At 57.1% G+C, this 13,261-nt stretch overlaps 1 protein-coding gene across 1 annotated transcript in view; it reads right to left on the bottom strand.

The window, feature by feature from the left end:
• Positions 1-6,487: 6,487 nt before the first annotated feature.
• The window catches only part of FRAS1 (Fraser extracellular matrix complex subunit 1), a 105,926-nt gene continuing 99,152 nt past the window's right edge, over positions 6,488-13,261 (bottom strand). Inside the window, exons 62-73 of the mRNA XM_058025165.1 lie at positions 12,948-13,223; positions 12,587-12,819; positions 12,141-12,301; positions 11,258-11,472; positions 10,106-10,256; positions 9,727-9,834; positions 9,409-9,568; positions 8,952-9,068; positions 8,694-8,860; positions 8,180-8,385; positions 7,740-7,886; positions 6,488-7,349 (exon numbers count right to left, since the gene is read on the bottom strand). Of these exons, the coding sequence (XP_057881148.1) occupies positions 6,780-7,349; positions 7,740-7,886; positions 8,180-8,385; positions 8,694-8,860; positions 8,952-9,068; positions 9,409-9,568; positions 9,727-9,834; positions 10,106-10,256; positions 11,258-11,472; positions 12,141-12,301; positions 12,587-12,819; positions 12,948-13,223 (2,511 nt within the window). The 3' untranslated portion in view covers positions 6,488-6,779. The remainder of the gene's footprint in view (positions 7,350-7,739; positions 7,887-8,179; positions 8,386-8,693; positions 8,861-8,951; positions 9,069-9,408; positions 9,569-9,726; positions 9,835-10,105; positions 10,257-11,257; positions 11,473-12,140; positions 12,302-12,586; positions 12,820-12,947; positions 13,224-13,261) is intronic.

Here is a 13,261-nt window from a genome sequence, read left to right as displayed (position 1 = left end):
ACCACTGGGGGTTTTTCCCTTGTGTTTCCCTGGGGCTCCAGTCCCACGCAGGCACAACTGGAGCAGGAGCAGCAACGCCTCGGCCCCAGCGGCCGTCCTAGGCACTGGGGCTCGTAGGCTTACCGGGCCGGGGGAGGGGGGGGGGGCGTCTCTATCCTCCCGGGGTTACCGGGCCGGGGGGGCGTCTGTGTCCCCCCGGGGTTACCGGGCCGGGGGCAGCAGCAGCGCTGAGCGAGCAGCGATACCGATGGGGCCCCGGGGCCGGTACGGGCGGTCTCTGTGTCCTTCCCGCGTCCAGCCATGATCCAAAGGCTGCTCCCGGGAAGCGTCATCCTCCTGGCGGGCATGGTAGTGCCACAGCACCGGCTCCCTGCCGCCGCAGCTGGAGCAGGCCTGGAGCCCCGGCGGGACCCAGCCCTGCGCCGGCCGCAGCTGGAGCAACAGCGCCTGTCCCGGAGCGGCTCTTCCCGCCCACAGTGATGCCGGTCCCGATCCAGCCCCGATCCCACCTCGATCCTCCAGCCCCAGCACCCACACCCTGACCACCGAGGAAGAAGCAGCTCGGCCCGGCTCCCACAGGAAACACCGGCAGGGTCCGGACCCGGATTCCTGGGCCCAGATCCCGACTCCTGAGCGTCTTGAACTCTGCGCAGCACCAGCACCAACAACCCCCGATCCGGATCTCCGCACAGCGCTCCGACCGACGCTCCCACCCATCCCGAGCTGAGCATCCCCCGCCGAAAGCGGGACGGGCGCGGATGCGCCGGGATTTATGGCGGGGGAAGAGGCGGGGCCCCGGGGGCGGGGCCGGCACAGTGCGCCTTGGGGGATTTAAGGCGCGGGGAGGAAGCGGCTGAGCTATTTGCCCTTCGGTGTTCGGTGGGGGAGGTTGCTGCTGCCCGGGGCTCTATAGCTCTTCTTCTCTACGTTTCTTTTGTTTTACATTTCTTTTCTGTTGTATTTCTTTTTCTCTATACCTCTACTTCCTACCCTCCCTTCCACCCCTCCCCTACACCTCCCCCCCCCCCCCCCAAATCCCCCCCTCCAACTTACCCCCAAGCCCTCCCCTCCCTCTTCCCCTACGGCCGCCCCCCGCCCCCCTGTCTCTATTCCCCTACCGTACCCCACCCTACTCCTCTGTTCCCTCCTGTCGTAGGAAGGGGACCAGGACACCAGCTGGTTCATCACAGGTCCAGTTTATTGAAGAAAGCATTAAACACTTATATTGCAAATAATAAGCTTCTGTAAGCCAAGCAATCTATTGGTTAAACTATACCATGAACTCTTTTTCATTCTTTAGGGGTTACATCTCTCTTTTCTCATGTCTCTTTCACTATTTGTTATTGTACTACAGCTAGGCCCAAGGACACACTATCTAGCAGGTGCAGAACTTGGAATTAGCCACGGCTTTGTACTTTTCCATTCTCTAGTCACCTAAATTTCCCAACACTTCCCCTGTTTTTATTTTTTTTTAAAAAGCAAAGTTCTATGGGCTGTGTCACACTTTTTGCAACACAAAAATAGGCAATTCTAATAACTAAACAATATTCTCAGCTAGCAAGGTTTCTCTCTTACAAGGGATCTAAGCCAGGGAAACAAACCAAAAAGGCTATTACTATTTATAGGATATGCTATACGACAGATACATAAAGAATTTTATGTCCTATAAGGCTCAAACAAAACTCAGGTGTGCTAATACAACCTACAAAAATAAGCTAAAGGAATAACATGTGCGCAGGTTTTATCTGCGTCGTTTGCTTTCTATTTTCAAATAGTTTGCTTTTTATTCTCAAACGGCAGATATACTTTCAACAGAAATGGCTTTACTCACAAATACTTCTGATTGTTTCTTTTAACTAAAGTTTCTTTGATGTTCACAACAGCACTTTGCACACAAGTCATAAAATAAACGCTTATCATAAAAAGTATAAATCTATTTAACATCATTTAAATTTAATAGCATTTATACTTAAAATACTTAAAATATTTAAACTTAACAGAACTTAACATCACTTAAACTTAATTTTAACAAAAATCAGCTGATTTTAAATTTTATATAACTTAAACTTAACATAATTTAAACAGAATCTAGCTTTACTTAAACTTAACAAAATTTAAAACCTTAACAGTATTTAACATTTAATGGCACTTAATAGATAATTTAACTTAAACTACTTAACAACAAATAAAACTTACTATAGAAATAGAGTATAGCATTTACTATAACTTACTTATAGGCCTGATTTTAAAATACTAAGCTAAAACAACTTTCTTCACGTATTTGTTGCAGCATTTTTATACTTAAATGCATTTAAACATAAGAAGTTTGTTCAAGGTATACCTGTGGAAAAATTCTTTTGAATTCAGTGCTTGCTTTTACCTCTATCACATCCAAGCAAGGCTCAATGAATACAAAAAGCATACTCACTACATCTTACTTATACAATCTTTTCAACATATTTTTAACATTTTTAAATTTTTCAAAATATAATTTCAGAGTTTGATGTTTGACTGATTAAAGTCTATACTTCTGATGTTTAAAGTCTCTGTTAATACAGGTGATTTTAAAACAACATAACGGATGCTAAGCCGAATCGGCCGAAATTTGACCCACGCATTCACACTATGCTGATTTCTCTTTTACAGTCTCTGCTAGGAAGGACAAAAGATCTTTCTAACTTAGGTGAGAAACGTCTCTTGATAGTAATGGTCCTTGGTGTCTCTTGTTTATTATCACTGGTCTCTCAATTGCAGTAGGGATCTTTTGTTGACAAGAGTCACAATTATTACGGCTGTTAGGTCTTAAACTATAGCTGTTGCCAGCTGCGGGGCGGAGGGAGAAGCGCTCCCCCCGCGGCGGCTCCGCTCGCCCCGCCGCTGTCGCCGCTCCCGCTGCTGCAGCGTAATATTCCGGGCGGCCGCTCGCCGCGGCTGCTCCCCATGGCGCAGCGCCCACGCCGAGTTTGGAGGGGCACAGCCCCGCAGGCGCCCCGAGCCGCGGCTGCTGCCTTGCGCTCAGAGACCATCACCCGCCATGGCTTGCTCGGTTTCTTTGCTGACTTATCATCTTCTAACACCGCTTCCCACAGTATATTCCCAAATTTTGTCCATTCCGAGAGTTCATAGACCATATGAGGGTTAAGGAAAACTTCTTTAGCATAGCCGTAGGGTAACAACCCTAGTAGCTCCTTTTTTAAATCTATCCCCTTTAGTCCTCGCCTTTCTAAATACGCGGCGAATGAATTATATGCTGCTTGCCTTTTCATACCTCTTTCGTGAGCGCTCTTGCAGCTTTCCAGGCTCCGGCAGCACGTGAATGGCTTGAGTCACCGATGTGAACCCCAAGGGTGCTTCAAAATTCCGGCACCGTCCTGGCTGCTCAGGACCCAGCTCCAACTTCCTCGACCGTGGCGTGCTCTCTCCCCCTTTTTCATTCGAGGGGTCAGCGTTCGGGGTCAACCATTTGTCGTAGGAAGGGGACCAGGACACCAGCTGGTTCATCACAGGTCCAGTTTATTGAAGAAAGCATTAAACACTTATATAGCAAATAATAAGCTTATGAATATTCTGTAAGCCAAGCAATCTATTGGTTAAACTATACCATGAACTCTTTTTTATTCTTTAGGGGTTACATCTCTCTTTTCTCATGTCTCTTTCACTATTTGTTATTGTACTACAGCTAGGCCCAAGGACACACTATCTAGCAGGTGCAAAACTTGGAATTAGCCACGGCTTTGTACTTTTCCATTCTCTAGTCGCCTAAATTTCCCAACACCCTCCCTCTTCCTTCCCTCCCCAACCGAGCTCCCCCCATTCCCTCTCCCTGCTTCCCTAACCCCCCTCCCCAGTCGCTCCCCACCTGCCCTCAGTCCTGCTCCTTCCTCCCAGCCCTCTCCCCTGCTGCCCTGCACATCCCGACCTCTCCGCACCTTCCCGTCACCTACCTCACTGCTCCCCTATTCCCGTTCTCCCCTCTCCTCCTTCCCTCGCAGCCGCGGGGCTCGGGGTGCCGGGCATTAATAAAGCCCTGAGGGCCGGAGGCCGGCGCCCCCGCCCTCGCTGGGGTCCCCCACACGGGGCCGGAGCCGCTGTGCGGGTCCCCCCATTGCAGTGCAACACAGCGCCCCGCACCGCCGGGGCTCCGGCTGTCCCAGCATCACACTGGGGGGTTCCCTGGGGGTTGGTAGGAGGGGCCCCCTCCGGAGGAGGGGTCCGGGGGAGTGTGCGGGGCCCAGAAGGGGAGTTACCCCCGGCCCCGCCCCCTCCCCCGGACGGGTTCCCGCCCCGGCCCCCTGCCGGGATCCCCTCCTCCGGACCGGGGCCCGGGGGGAGGGAGGCCCGGAGGTGGGAGGGAAGCAGAGGGGGATACGTCACTCTGCAGTGTGAACACACAGGGCGGGGGGAGGGGGAGGGGGGGGGAATTGCCGGACACGACCGTCGGCCGTGGCCCTGCCCCCTCCCTCCCCCCGGGCCCCGGTCCGGAGGAGAGGGGTCCTCGGGAGGGAGCCGGGACGGGACCCGGGCCGGAGGAGGGGGCCAGGGGAGTGGGCGGGGCCTGGAGGGGGAGTTACCCCCCAGGCCCCACCCACTTTCAGGACCCCCTCCTCCGGAGACGGCCCCTCGTAAGCCCCCCTCCCCCCTGGGACCCCCTCCTAACGAGGAGGCCCCTGTAACTCGGACTCCCCACCCCAGGACCCCCCCAGTGTGATGCTGGGACAGCCGGAGCCCCGGCGGTGCGGGGCGCTGTGTTGCACTGCAATGGGGGAACCCGCACAGCGGCTCCGGCCCCGTGTGGGGACCCCAGCGAGGGCGGGGGCGCCGGCCTCCGGCCCTCAGGGCTTTATTAATGCCCGGCACCCCGAGCCCCGCGGCTGCGAGGGAAGGAGGAGAGGGGAGACTGGAGAGATGGGGGTGGTGAGGACGGGGAGGGAGAGGGGTCGGAGTGAGGCGGGAAGCGGGAGAGGAAGGGAAAGGCCGAGGGGAAGAAGAGGGACGGTGGAGAGAGGAGGAATAGAAGGGAGAAGCGGAGAAGGGACATGATGGGAAGCAGTGGGCATGGGTCCAGTTTGGGAGGAGAGGAAAGGAGCGTTTCAGGGCGAGAGGAAAAGGGGAGAAAGAAAGGGAATACGCGGAGAAGGAGGGAGGGGTAGAGAGAGGGACAGAAGGGGAGGCCGAAGCCTCCGCGCCTCGCCTGCGGAGCCCGCACAGAGGGCTCCCGTCCGCACCGTGCTCTGAGTGAGCAAATGGCGATCGAGGCGATTTCCGGAGTCTAAATCACCTCGGCTCCGCCCCGCGCAGCCGCCCTGGGGCCCCGCACACCTGAGCTCTGCCCGCCCTGCACACCTGAGCTCTGCCCGCCCTGCACACCTGAGCTCTGACCCTGCCCCTGGCCCCGCCCCTTGTGCCGCCCGGCACGGCCCCTGGCCCCGCCCCTCACACCTGTGCTGGCCCCGCCCCCCGCACCGTTGTCCCGTGGTCACGATGGGGCGCCGCGCTCGCACCGCGCTCCCTGTCCGCCAGAGGGCGCCCTGCGAGGTCCCGGCCCCACACGGCGGCTCCGCGCCCGCACCGGGGAACGGCCACGATCCCGCACCCGGCAGCGCCCCGTGCCCGCGGCCGTCCCGGGCCCCAAACCGATCCCGGGCCCGGTGCCACCTCCATCCTCCCGACGGGGGAGAGGCGGCACCGCCCGGGACCTCGGCAGACCCCAGCAGTGCTCGGATCCGCACCCCCGGCCGCCGTCGCGGCCCCGCTGCAGCATCCCGTGCCCGCACTCTGTGGCCCCGTACCGCTGTCCCGGGACCCTCGCTCGGCGCTGTGTGAGCCCCGGCTCCGTGTGGCGGGGACCGCTCGGAGCCCGGAGCGCTGCGGCGGGGCCGCCACTGGGGACCGGGGCTGTGAGACCGAGTCCTGCCGGTGCCCGCTCGAGGGGCGATGCTGCCTCTGCCTCGGCCGGACTGGGCTTTAGACTCGGCAAAGCCCAGCCTGGGCTCGATGCCCGCTCCTGCTACGACGCCGGGACCACGCTGACCGTAAGCGGGCGATGGAGCCCACAGCCGGAGCCGGGATGGGGCGTTCGGGTCTTGCTGGGGTCTGCCGAGGTCCCGGGCGGTGCCGCCTCTCCCTCGTCGGGAGAACCGAGGCGGCATCGGGATCGGTTTCGGGCCCGGGACGGCCGCGGGTGCGGGATCGCGGCCGTTCCCCGGGGCGGGCGCGGAGCCGCCGTGGGGCCGGGACCCCGCAGGGCGCCCTCTGGCGGACACGGAGCGCGGTGCGAGGCAGGGCCGGCACCGCACCCCGGAGCACTCCCGGCCCGGTGCCCCCCGAGGCCGCGGCGCCCCCAGGCCAGAGCAGCCCGTGACTCCCTCCTTCCCTTCCCTGGCGCCGCAGCTTCGAGGGGCTCCCGCCGCACCCCAGGAGAATGCGCGGGACCGTAAGGGCGGCAGAGGACAGGACAGCCCGGGCACCCGGGGTGAAGTTTTTATTTCAGCTTTACTCTCTTCCAGAGGACGCAGAGACTGGCTGAGAGCTCCCACATGCCAGGGATGAAGGATTGTTTCCCCACGCTGCCCAGCGCTGGGGAGAGCTGGAGCCCGCCGAGCTAGAGCAGCACCAAGAGAGGGCAGCGATGCCATGCGGCAAAGTTGCTAGGACAGGAGCAGCGGGAATTGACAGCTGCCCCTCCTCAGCAGACTAAAAAAACACCCACGTGGCTTTTCAGTTTGGGATTATCTTTATTTTACAGTTTATAAAAAGCTTTTCCCAACGCGTGTGCTCCGTTAAACTTCCGTGCCGTCGTGCAAATTGCTGTGGACTTTGACTTCCAAGTTCACCTGCTTCACCTTCCTGCCGTGCCCCTGGCAGCCGCCGCCGTAGTCCCGCGGGGGATGAACGTTCCTGACGGTGCAACACCGGCTGCCCACGGCCTGTGGGCCGCCCCGGGGCAGATCCACCTTGGTGTTCAAGGGGTGCTCCTCGGGAGCGCCGCCTGCAGCCTCCCGCTTCCTCCGCAGCTTGCGGCATTCCCTGGCCAGGAAGCAAATTCCGGACAGCACCAGCAGCAGCAGGGTGAGGGCGGCGAAGGCGCTGCCCAGGGAGGCACCCACTTGGGACAAGGAGGCTGCGGCAGCAGCTTCCTCCCTCTCCAAGAGCAGCGACTTCATGTTGGTGCCGTTCTTCAGCTGGTCGCCCTCGTTGTCGTAGACGAGGGAGGCATCCAGCGCCTCGGGCAGGTCCCTGCGGCCGCGCTGCCAGCGGCGAGCCAGTGAGCGCTGCACACGGGGCCCGGCCGTGCCCTCCGGGCCGATCACGTAGATCACCTGGAGGTACCACTGGTGCCCAGCTTCCACCTTTCCCAAAGAGAAGGCACGGACAGATGTCATTAACATCTGTCGGGTTTTACATCAAGTGATTCTGTTAAAAGCTGGTGTGTTTTGTGTCCTGTGTCTGACAAATTCATCTCAGTGGGTTTTTCTAAGCAGTAACACAGACCACCCAGTGGGATCTCCAGCCTTTGCCAGAGGCAGTAATTTATTCAGGAACATGAATAATATGCTTTTAAAGAGCTTTATCATTAATGCTTCAGAAAAAAAAAATAAAATCACCAGAATAATATCCTAATCTCCATTTCCTGTGTCAGAGGTGAATTCTGAGGGCCCAGAGCCTGCAATTCACCAAGTTTTTGGGAGGTCCTGGACAGACAAGGCAGTGTTGGGCTGTCAAAAGCACTGGGTACATACCTTGTAGAGAGCATCCACCCTGAGAGTGAATCCGTCAACTCCGGGCATGCTGCTGACCGAGTGGAACTCGGACAGCTCGGAAGCAAAGTGGGCGTCGAAAGGCACATCGTGGAAATACTTATCCGTCACTTCCGGCTGGTTTCGGTCCTGGAAGGCAGAGAAGTGTCCTGAGGGATGCTGTCTGCTTTCCCAAAAGAGGCTGGAAGGCAGGGCACTGTAAGGGTAAGGGCTCTGATGCAAATGCCCCATCTCCACACCTACATGCAAGCACGGATTAAGGGACACTCGTGGACAAAGGGTGGGGAAAAACCGGTCCTGTGCTCACACTTTGCACCAGCAGTACAAAAGATCCAGTGAGCTCCTTTCTTCATCCCTCTGCAGTCAAGATCTGCTTGCTGCCAGAGGAAATCCCAGAGGGGAAGCAGGAGCAGAGCACTCACCAGGAGCAGGAATCGGTGCTTCAGGTACTTGTTGGGCTGGATGCAGCCATACTGGGGCCCCTCGTTGTAGACGGTGCCCGTGGGGTCGAAGAAAGGCACGTAGCCGTCCCTGCCCGTGCACAGGTAAACCTTCTCCAGCTGCAGCCTGTACGCCGCATTCAGGTTCTGCTCCGGGTGCCAGAGCACACGCCCGTACAGGATTTGCCCTGGGAACAAAGAGGAGCAGGTGATCCCCCAGCCAGGGGAACACTGCCAGAGCCAAGTGTGCCAGACCACAGGTGAGTCTGTGCTGAGAAGGGTTTGGATTGTTTGGGAAGGGCTTGGGGGGTGTGAGTGACAAAACAAGGTGCCAGAGCATGTTGTTGTTTTACAGGGCTGTAAGATGCTCAAAATGCCATTTATTGCTGTGGAAGAGGCAAAGCCACATCTGGGTTTTGCCCTTTCCTCTCCAGGAAATGGAAGCTGTGCAGGGAAAAACAGTGGGAACAAGCAGAAGAGGTGAGGTAAATCCTACCCTTGGAAAAAGCCCCTTTGTAATCCATTTCTGCCAGAGACATTTCTGACTTGGTGGGATCCATGAGAAAAACCTTCTCGTTGTTGCAGAGCTGAAACTCTGTGTTCAGGGAGTAAACAACTGGAACCGGGCGGTTTGTCTGCTGGAAGGCAATCGGGATCAAAAACCTGGAATTGGGAGAAGGAAGGAAAGAAAGGGGAGATGAGGTTTGTGCAGCCCAAAGGGGCTGGCCCTGCCCTGGGGCCGGGGCCTCCTTACCGCTCGGGAGCGTGAGCCGTGCAGGGCAGGGGCTTGTCTCCAGGCTCTGTCCATGGCTGCGTGGGCTGCACCGTGCAGGGGATCAGCAGGATGGTGTATTCTCCAGAGTAGTCCTTCCTGGGAACAGACAGGAGCAGTCACCAAGCAGAGCTCTGAGCTCTTCACCCAGGGCAGCAGCTCTGTCTTGCCCCGGCAATGTCATCCAGCAGTCCCTGAGGGATGAACGTGACCTTCTAAAATGCACCGTCACTTCTGGGATCAGCCTATCCACATGCTTCATTGCTGGAAAAATTCCTTTACAAAAGGCTGAGCTGGTTTTCCTCTCAGTAGAACAGTGTTCCAAGCTCTGGCCAAGCTCCTGAGCATTCCACACTACTGCAGTGGCTGCTGGAGGGGTGCCAGGGAGAGCCTGGTGCTGTGGGAAGCTGCTGAAGGAGACTGGACCCCCAGCCCTCACCTGTTGTAGGAGCTGGTTGCTCTCCAGAGCTGGTAGGGAGAGTCAAAAGTCTGAGCACTCCACAGCAGCTGCAGGTCAAACTCGATCCCTCCCAGGTGCTCTGGAGTCATCAAGGAGGACCTGACATCTGGCAGGCTGTGGTGCTCCATGACAAACAGCCCTAGGGGGGGGACAAGGAGGTGACAGGGCACAGAGGTCCCATGTTGTCAGCACAGAGGGGCTCCTGGTGGGGACAGGGACTTGCTCTGCTGCCCGTGGTGCCAGAGCAGAGCTGTGTGTGACCCTGCCGTGTGTCCCTGCCCAGATCAGTGCCCTCACCTCTGAACTTGGCCTGTGTCCTGAACTCGATGACGAGGCGGCCGTCGTCGCGGATGTAGATGCGGATGATCTGCAGGCGGGCCGAGAGCACACTGTCCGTCTGGATCCCTGCAAGCACAGCGGGGCCACGCTCGCTGCTCAGCTGGCCTCTGCCAGCCCCAGGATCTCTGGGAGACCTCCCAAAGGCAGGGTTTCCTTGGCATCATCCTCCACTGAGCCAGCTGCACACTTCCTCCCTCCCCCCCGGCTGTCTAAGTCCCCCACAGGCATAAAGGAAGGAATATTCTGAGTGCCCACTCCCTCGGGACTCTGGTGGCAGTGCAGGAGCTCAGGGGAAACACGAAGGAGCCACTTATTCCACAGCCCTTGGAGTGCTCACCTGTCCTCCAGAGCACGGTGTCGTAGAAGAAGGAGAACTCCATCTCCGTGTGGTGCTCCAGGGAAGCCCAGCCCCTCGGCGCCGTCACGTAGATGTAGGACACGTACAGAGGCACGTGGACTGTCAGGAAGGACTGGGCAGAGTCCCTCACCTGGCAATAAAACCCCAAAAAGGGGGTTAGGCACCTTCAGGGGAGGTCAGAGGTGACTCTGGGTATTCTTTACCTCAGACAAACCTGGGTTTTAATTCAGGGGCAGTGCTGAGGATCGCTGGGACCATGGGACAGAGGAGCTCTAGGTGCAATTTCACCTCAAAACCCCCCAGCTTCCAAGGCTGGGAATTAAAAATCAGCAATTCTGCTTGCTCAGGCCTCCCAGAGCTCTCCATTTATTATCTGCAGAGTGCAGCTGCACTTTGCAGGCCCCAGAGAATTCAGGGAGATGTTCCAGCCTGGCTGGTGCCAGGCTCCACATGCTCCAGTGGGCACTTGTTCAGGCAAGTAGCTTCTCTGGGCTTGTGCAAACAATTGGAGCTATAAAAGGAAACTTAATGAAGTAGTCCAGGCTGGCAGGAATTAAAAGAGATGATACTGGTCCTAGCAAAGTGCCTGGGAATTTAATGCCTGAGCTTAGGGGAGGTGGAGTGGGCTGCACATGGATAATGTAGCCACGAGAGGGCGGTGAGACACCTCACATAGTGGAAGCCACTCATTTATGGAGGAACATTCCTGGGTTTTTGTCTGCCAGCCTGTTAATTAGGAAATGAGTTAAAATATCCCATGGCCTCGCTCTGTTGTAGAGCATGAACTAAGCTGTTTCTGCTCTGTCTTTGGCTCATTTCTACTGGCTGAGAACACATCCAAAATTATAAAAGAGAGCCCAGCTGAGAATGTTTTATATTTCCAGTATGGCTATACATTAAAAAAACAAATATTTTCCTGGTGCTCTGAAGATTAAAAGAATAAAACCTGTGATACTCCTAGGAAAATACATGAAATAAATGCACACAGCACTGTTCTCTTCCAGGTGACAGGGAGGGAAAGGCACACTCCACCTGTACAGAGCAGAGCAGCAGCTACACTCAAGTGCAAGGCAGAGCTGTGCCTGAGAGCTGAGATCTGGGATAGTGGGAGAGCTGGGGATGGACTCTCACCTGGAAGTCAGCAGTGACAGAGCCCCCACAGACATCGATTAACTCGGTCATGTCGTAGTAGGCGTCGAAAGTCCAGATGCAGCTCTTGAGGTTGAGGTGCTGGTACAGCTGGATGCTCCTGGGCTCCCGCACTGCAGGGTCCAGCTGGTAGGGCCGGTCATAGCCCGGGCCCAGCACCGAGCTCTCCGGGGCCACCTCGCCCAGGAACCCTGCCTCTGAGGGACACAAACCAGGACAGTGACCCCTCCCGGCTTTAAACTGCCCCAGGCCACATGCTCGCTTCACTCCTGAATCACCAGAGCTCCTCTCCCTTCCTTATCCTGGAGGACACACTCAGGTCTTCACAGGAGAAACCGTTACAGGAATGGGGCAAGCATCCTAATAATCCAACTTAGGGACCGACTGATTCAGGGCTGAAGTTAACCTTTAAGGAATGAGGAATGGGTTGAGTGTGGGATTATCAGAACAAAGTACATGATCCTGCCTGGATCTAGCATGGACTTCATTCCCTGGAGTGTCAGAGACAAAATCTGCCTGTTCTTTTCAGCTCTGATATTTCTTTCAGCAGTGAATTGATTTTGTTGCCTCATGGGAGACCTCAGTGACCCAGACACAGTGATCCAGCCCTGCAGATCCCTCTCTAACCAGGAAGATATCACAAAAATGATTTAAAAATCAGAAAACCACTAGCACAACATGAACCTACAACCCCAAATGTTCCCATGCCTGGAATCCCATCTCCAATGGGGCAACTCTGGTCACTGCTGTGAGACCAGGAAGATTCATTGCTATTTACATCACGTCAAGAGGGCCCAGAGGAAGACAAAGACCCTTTCTCTGACTTCTTTCCAGGCTTCCACCTTCAGGAAGCTTTGAAGGTTACCTGAGATGCCTCTGAGGTCCCTGGCAGTGACCAGGTTGGAGCAGACATGCTGGTGCCTGTAGATGGACTCGGAGAGCAGGAAGTGCAGGTTGTGCAGCGGCAGCGTGGAGATCAGGGGCAGCATCCCGTCCTGGTGGGGGATCTGCACCGAGATGTGGATCCTGGAACAAGCAGCACGTGAGACAGCAGAACAGAGCAGCCTGGCAGGCACAGGATCCCCCCAGCAGCACAGCCTTAAGCTGTGTCCCCCCAGCTCCCCGCTGCTGAGGGGAAGGGCACCCCCTCAGCTGGGCAGGCTGTGAGACGACAGTGGGAGCAGGAACCCGAGCAGCCCATGCTGCCTGAGGGATGTGTTTCACACACACATCGTGCTTGTGAGCCCGGGCACCCCTGTAAGCCCAGGGGGGCTGGGGAAGGGCTGCACTCCCCTTTCTTCAGCCTCATACCTGTTGGGATGCTCCTTGTGCTTCACATCCAGGTACTTGAGCGTGGCAATGAAGGACTGTGCCTGGAAGCCTCGGGCCGTCCCCGCCACCACAGGCGTGTGGCAGATGGCACTGTCTGTGCCTATGGTGACCGCGCTGCTCCTCAGGGGCGTCCCCACGTGGCCGGCCCTGTCCACAGCCTTGGCCACGCAGCGCACGTGGAACCGCCGGCTGAAGTAGATGCTGTCCAGCACCTGAGAGAACGAGGAGGGGGAAACCACTGGTGCTTCCAGCAGGCTAAGGGAAAACGGCACTCAGTTTTCTAAACCCAAACCCCCAGGCCTCAGATCCAAGGAGACTTTAGTCTGGAATGTCTGCGTACCCTGTGGTTGACGCTGGTGAAGGGGGTGTTGTCCGTGATGGTCTCGAAAGGCGACCGGGCTCCGTTGCCGTCCGTGGGGGCGGCCACTTCCCAGCTGAACTGGATGGAGGACTGGTTGATGCCAGCCTCAGCACAGCGCTCCCTCATCAGGGCGTACTTGGGGAAGTGAGGGTCACAGGGAGTCACACAGACCAGGGGGTAGCCTGGGGAGGGGGATTTCCTAGCGCCCTCCTTGGTCACTTCTTCCACGTGGTCGTAGTCAGCCAGGGTGACAACCTGTGTGGAGGCAAGAGGGGCTGAGGGAGAGGGTGGAA

This window comes from Melospiza georgiana, chromosome 5, assembly GCF_028018845.1.
Source record: "Melospiza georgiana isolate bMelGeo1 chromosome 5, bMelGeo1.pri, whole genome shotgun sequence".
In the NCBI taxonomy this organism is placed as follows: Eukaryota; Metazoa; Chordata; class Aves; order Passeriformes; family Passerellidae; genus Melospiza; species Melospiza georgiana.
This window is presented reverse-complemented; position numbering and strand designations above follow the sequence as displayed.